At 47.9% G+C, this 6,000-nt stretch overlaps 1 protein-coding gene across 4 annotated transcripts in view; it reads left to right on the top strand.

Annotated features, from left to right (window-relative positions):
• Positions 1-6,000, top strand: part of MTOR (mechanistic target of rapamycin kinase) — a 125,420-nt gene continuing 119,420 nt past the window's right edge. For 2 of the 4 annotated variants that reach the window (XM_059912954.1, XM_059912929.1), the window contains exons 1-5: positions 1-90; positions 1,951-2,240; positions 3,193-3,301; positions 4,001-4,233; positions 5,495-5,695. In XM_059912954.1, coding sequence (XP_059768937.1) covers positions 2,079-2,240; positions 3,193-3,301; positions 4,001-4,233; positions 5,495-5,695 — 705 coding nt within the window. In that variant the 5' untranslated portion in view covers positions 1-90; positions 1,951-2,078. The remainder of the gene's footprint in view (positions 91-1,950; positions 2,241-3,192; positions 3,302-4,000; positions 4,234-5,494; positions 5,696-6,000) is intronic. The other 2 variants (XM_059912940.1, XM_059912948.1) reach the window with 2 other exon arrangements.

Raw genomic sequence — 6,000 nt, 5'->3', positions numbered from 1 at the left:
CAGCGGGGAAGGCGGGTGGTGGGGTCGGGGTCCTGAAGCGGCGGTACCGGCGCTGGCGGCGGCAGCTGAGGCCTTGGCCGAAGCCGCGCGGTGAGTCTGGGACCTGGCACCGACCCCTACAAGGCGGCGGAATTTCCAGACCCACGGTCAACCTGGTCCGTGGGGGTACCCCGGGAAGTCGTCCGTCTGGGACGTGAGGTCCCCTCAGTACTGGCCCCCACGGAGTTGGGCGCCTCCTGAGCCCTGGACCCGCACCCCCGAGGCAACGCCCACCTCTTCCCGGACCCGCAGGAAACCCCCGAGCCCTTTAGCCTGCTGTGCGTCTCTGGCGCCACGAAGGCCGGCCCATCAGCTCCTGTATTGCTGGGGCACCTTTGGGTCTCCTTGCCCATCAGTCGCCCCTTCTTCAGAGCCCCCTACAAATTGTCCTCAAAGAGGACCAACGTCAGTGTCAGCCCCTTGCGCTCCACCGTGGAGGCCTCTCAAGGACCCATTCCCCGGAGCTGAGCTCGGTTCCATCCCAGAGTTTCATCCTCTCTGCTTCCGCCGCCCCCATCCCTAGTTTCGGCCACCTGACTTTAACTTCTGTAAGCCCTCGCCAAGACCCTTCGGATATTTAACTTCTAGTATTTTAATTGAATTCTCCCTGGAGCAGATGGCCTGTGGGCCTTAGACCTTATAAAGATCTGCGGGTTCGTTCCTGAGACTGGAAATTCCTTGCTAGCCTCCCTCCCCCCGACGAGCGCACACACTCTGTGGTTTTCTCATCTGGAGTCCTTGGGTTTCCTCTCCCCTGAAAGCTGACACTTCCTTCTGCACTCTTCTCGGCACTGGAGTATTTAAAAGCTTTTCAGAACCAATTATTCCCTGTTTTGGTTTTTTTTTTCTCTGCATTTCACAAATTCTTTGAAAAATAAGAGATTTTGAAAATTTGATTTTCTAATATAATCTGGACATACCTAGGATAGGTGCATATGTTACTGACATAGCAGTCTGCCAGAGCGCTATCATGGCCACTTTATTGTGGTCGCCTGATTATTTGTGTTTCCCCCTAGACTGTAAGCTTATTGAGGGAAGGGACAGGGCATAACTGAAGAATGAATGAGTGATCTCAGGAACGAATCAGTCTCTTTTAGAGCACATTCCAAGTCCTAATGTTCCATAGAACTGCGCTGTTCTATACAATAACCATCAGCCACATATGGCTTAGAGCACTTGAAATGTGATTGGTCCAAGTTGAGATTACCCTAAGTGTAAAATACACAGTAGATTTTGGAGACTCAGTACAAAAAAGAGAATAGAAAAATATATCAATAATTTTTATATTGATTACATGTTGAAATGATATTTGGGATGTATTGGATTAAATAAAATGTATTAATTTTGCCTGTTTCTTTTTACCTTTTCGATATGGCTACAAGGAAATTTAAAGTTATTTTACATTTGTGGCTTGTATTTCTATTGGGCACTGCTGCTACAGAATAATAATCAATTTCCCTCTTTAAATTGAACTGCTGGAGGAAAAAGACAGTCTTAGGCATGCTTTATTTTCTCTCTACCTCCCCACCTCTAGTACCTCACTCTGTGCCATGTACATAGTAGTCATAATGATAATCATAGCTAACAACTATTAAGAACTCACTGTGTGCCTGGCACTGTTTTAAGCACTTTTTAACTGTTTAACTGTTTAGTGTGTTAACTCATTTAATCCTCACATCAATCCTATGAGTTAGGTACTGTTATCCTCTTATTACAGTTTAGGAAACTAAGACATTTTAAGTATCTTTCCTCAAGGTATATAATTTTGGACTGGATTCACACCCAGGTAGTCTGGCAGCACAGCCCATAATTTGACCCTCTCTCCTATGCTGCCTCTTTTAAACATCAGTCATTGTTGAATGAATCGAGGCTCTCTGCATGTTTTTCAGTGAGGTGTCCCAACCTTTTTAGGATCCCCAGCCTGACGTGGATAGGGTGAAGATCTGTGTTGAGGAGCTGGGGCCATAAATGAGTTCATCGCCATGGTTTGTTATTCAGAATATTAAAGGAAGCTTCTCTCCGAAGAACCTCAGGGCAAGATGCTTGGAACCGGCCCTGCCGCCGCTGCCACAGCTACCACCGCATCCAGCAATGTGAGCGTCCTGCAGCAGTTTGCCAGCGGCCTGAAGAGCCGGAATGAGGAGACCAGGGCCAAAGCCGCCAAGGAGCTCCAGCACTATGTCACCATGGAGCTCCGAGAGGTTGGGATTGCTGTGGTTCGGGGCCGTTCGTCATGGAGTGTTGGGGTTACATATACCACCCCTGGTTTAGATGCCTCTTGACAGCTAAGTGAGGATTCGGAAAATGCAGAGATTCCATTTTAGAAAGGCACCGATTTCTCATGTCTGTAGAATGGGCAGGTTCCTTTGCAGTTACACATTTCTGTGGCATTTCCTGTATTGTGATATTTTAGGAGTCGGCTGCTTCTTTTCATTTTTTTTTCTTTTTCATGCCACATTCCAGACCTTCCACTCTTTCTGCCTGATAACAGCGGTTGGGATGGGTTTGACGAGTTGGTTGCTTGGGGCTTTCTTTCTTTCTTTTTTTTTTTCCCCCTTAATTTTTATTTATTTATTTATTTTTATTTTTGGCTGTGTTGTGTCTTCATTGCTGTGTGCAGGCTTTCTCTAGTTGCGTTGAGCGGGGGCTGCTCTTCCTTGCGGTGCGCGGGCTCCTCATTGCCTTGGCTTCTCTTGTTGCGGAGCTCGGGGTCTAGGCACGCAGGCTCAGTAGTTGTGGCTCGCGGGCTTAGTTGCTGCGTGGCATGTGGGATCTTCCCGGACCAGGGCTGGAACCCATGTCCCCTGCATTGGCAGGCGGATTCTTAACCACTGTGCCACCAGGGAAGTCCTGGGGCTTTCTAAATAGAGACCAGACTTGAGGTCAGGGACAATGTCTTGTTTATTCTTATACCCTTGGTACTAGGTAGAATCTAGGACGGGACATGGCCTGCAGAGGAGTAGATACTCGATAAGTATTTGTTAAATACACCGATGAATTGCTCTTCAGTTTAAAACTATAGAAATAGGCAGTGGCCATGTCATCTTTGGCTGGAACTGTACCTCCTGGCTACCTCTCAGATCCTAGTCTTTGGAAGCCACCCCACCACCAGGGAGACATTAGAAACTGTTCTGAGTACATCTTCTTTTGTAGATGAGTCAAGAAGAGTCTACTCGCTTCTATGATCAGCTGAACCATCACATTTTTGAACTGGTTTCCAGCTCAGATGCCAATGAGAGGAAAGGTGGCATCTTGGCCATAGGTAAGGACAGAGTTTCTGGTAAGGTGAGAACTGGGAATAAAGGACTCTTCAGCTTTGTGTCTACTGCACCCTGGTCTGCTTCTTACTGGACACTTAGTTCACATTTGTTTAATGAATTTTAAGGAGCCTTGTGGCTTTCAGTATACTTATCCAGCTTTTAATTCTAGCAATAGTCCTGGGACGTCGACAAAGCAGGTTTTTTCAGATATGGAATCTCAGAACTGTTAAGCGACTTTTCTAGGGCCAGTGTGCCTGAACTGAAACTAGAAGCCTGCTTTCTTTCCACTGCAGAAATGCAGGCTCTGGTTTCTCTGTAGAGCAAAGTTTGGCATAGTGGGGCTTACGAATAGAAAAGTAGAGTTGGGGTGCAGTGAATGAAAGGCAGGTAATTTTCAACCTCCAGGGACTGGTCTTCCATCCTGTGAACTATTATTCAGTCCCAGTTTGTTTTCCTTTTTTTCTTGGGAAAACAAATTATGTATACTAAAGTGAGGTTATTTTGCTTTATATAAGTAGTTCTGGCACAAATATGAAATCTGTTGGTTAAAATGAAAATTATTTGCATCCTTACTGTCTGGAAATTGCAGTCTGTACTTAAAGTAAAAGGAAGGGGTCACTGGCTAGCTTTCCTCTGAAGGCAGCATACTTTCCTGGACAGCATGTGCCCTTCCTCACCTTTTGCTTTCCTCTCTTTTCCAGCCAGCCTCATAGGAGTGGAAGGTGGGAACGCCACCCGAATCGGAAGATTTGCTAACTACCTTCGGAACCTCCTCCCCTCCAATGACCCAGTTGTCATGGAAATGGCATCCAAGGCCATCGGTCGCCTCGCCATGGCAGGGGACACTTTTACCGCGGAGTATGTGGAGTTTGAGGTGAAGCGAGCCTTGGAATGGCTGGGTGCTGACCGCAACGAGGGCCGGAGACATGCGGCTGTGAGTGCATGGCGAGTGGTGGCTCCACGTCGGGGTCCTTCACACGATGTGCTCAGGTCCCTGAAAGGCAAAGAATGAGAGGGGTGCTCCAGGCAAAGGCACTGGGCTTCTTGGTGGCCCTCGGTTCTGTCCTGAATCCCTTTCTCTCTTCACCCTGAGCTCTGTACCTGAAGAGGAGGCTTAATGTTCTCTTTTGTTGCTTGAGAGGCAGCCCTATGTGCAGTGCTTGTCCTGACCTCCAGTTTTCCAGAATCAAAAATGCCTCCCAGGCAGAAGGCATGCCCTCAGCCGTAGGGAAGAGAAGAAGCCACAAGCCAAGAGGCTTACAAAGCCCCCAGACAACCGCGCTATCTGCAGGATCCCTCTGTCAAGGTCCCTCCATATCCTGTGGGAAAATGGGAGTACTGGGCTGAAGAGAGGAGCAGGGAGGGACTCACTCTCCGTGCTGGGAGAGTTGGCCTGCCTTCTCCCAGGCCTTTCCAGTTTATTTTTTAGTCATTTATTGATCGGTCGGTACGTAGTCCAGACTTCCTCTTTCCCGTTGGCTGTTCTTCACTTGAGGAAGTGGTGGCTTCTTATCCTCTTCTTCTAGACGCACATACTCATTGCTTTCTGAGGCTCATCCCTGAAACAGCTGGTTTGATGGGCTAGGAATCCAGGCTGTGAGATGGGAGAGAGTCTGTCCTTAAGAGAGAGAATCTAGGAATGAATGGGATGGAGATCAGAAGCTTCAGTTGGATCCTTTCCAGTCGGTTCCCTCTTTCGGGGACAGCACCACACGGAGGGAGCCTGCCTGGGTGAGGGGCCCACACATGGACCCTGGTGCTACTTCCTAACTCTGTAACTTGGGGCAGCCTCCGAACCTTCAGTTTTTCCAGGGTCAGATGAAAATAATAGCAAGATTACATATTAAACAGGATTATTCATTCATTCAATACAATGTTTATTGAATGCCTGCTGTATTTTGGGCACATTCTAGGCTATCAGTAGAGCAGTGTGCAAAGCATTAAATACGTCTGCCCTTTCAGAACTTGTGTTCTAACATTACAAGCATTCTGCTTCTAAACACCCTAGGATAATGAACACTGAGATGTTTGATCAATTTCACTCTCCTTCCTAGGTCCCCAGAATTTCTGAGCTAGAAGAGTGGGCAAGTGTGCTCTCTTCCTAGTGTATGTAGGCTCTAGGATGACAGGAGGCTGTGTCCCTGAGAGAACAAGACTCTGACCCAGATGAAAGTTCTCTGTGCCTTTTCTCCCAGGTCCTGGTTCTTCGTGAGCTGGCCATCAGCGTCCCCACCTTCTTCTTCCAGCAAGTGCAGCCCTTCTTTGACAATATTTTTGTGGCCGTGTGGGACCCCAAACAGGCCATCCGTGAGGGAGCTGTTGCCGCCCTTCGTGCCTGTCTGATCCTCACCACCCAGCGGGAGCCGAAGGAGATGCAGAAGCCACAGTGGTACAGGGTGAGGAGATGGTTCCATCCCAACCTCCAGCAGAGCACGTTTGCATAGAGTATCACCGGGCCTACAGGACAGCAGCAGGCCCCTTGCCATGGAGCAAGTACCCTGTCTGCTTTGGTCTCCCATGGTTTTTTAAGCTCAGTATGAATCAGTAGTTATTTTATTGTTTTTCACAAAAGCAAAGATTGATCGATAGCCACACCATTGTTTTCTGTACCACTAAGAGTGAGACTATGGTGCCAGTTAAACTCACTGCCTTCTTATCAACAATTACAAGACATCTTTTTTCAGAGATGTTAATGTATAGA

Source organism: Balaenoptera ricei, chromosome 1 (assembly GCF_028023285.1).
Source record: "Balaenoptera ricei isolate mBalRic1 chromosome 1, mBalRic1.hap2, whole genome shotgun sequence".
Lineage (NCBI taxonomy): Eukaryota > Metazoa > Chordata > Mammalia > Artiodactyla > Balaenopteridae > Balaenoptera > Balaenoptera ricei.
The sequence above is the reverse complement of the archived record's forward strand: the minus strand, read 5'-3'. Positions and strand labels throughout refer to the sequence as shown.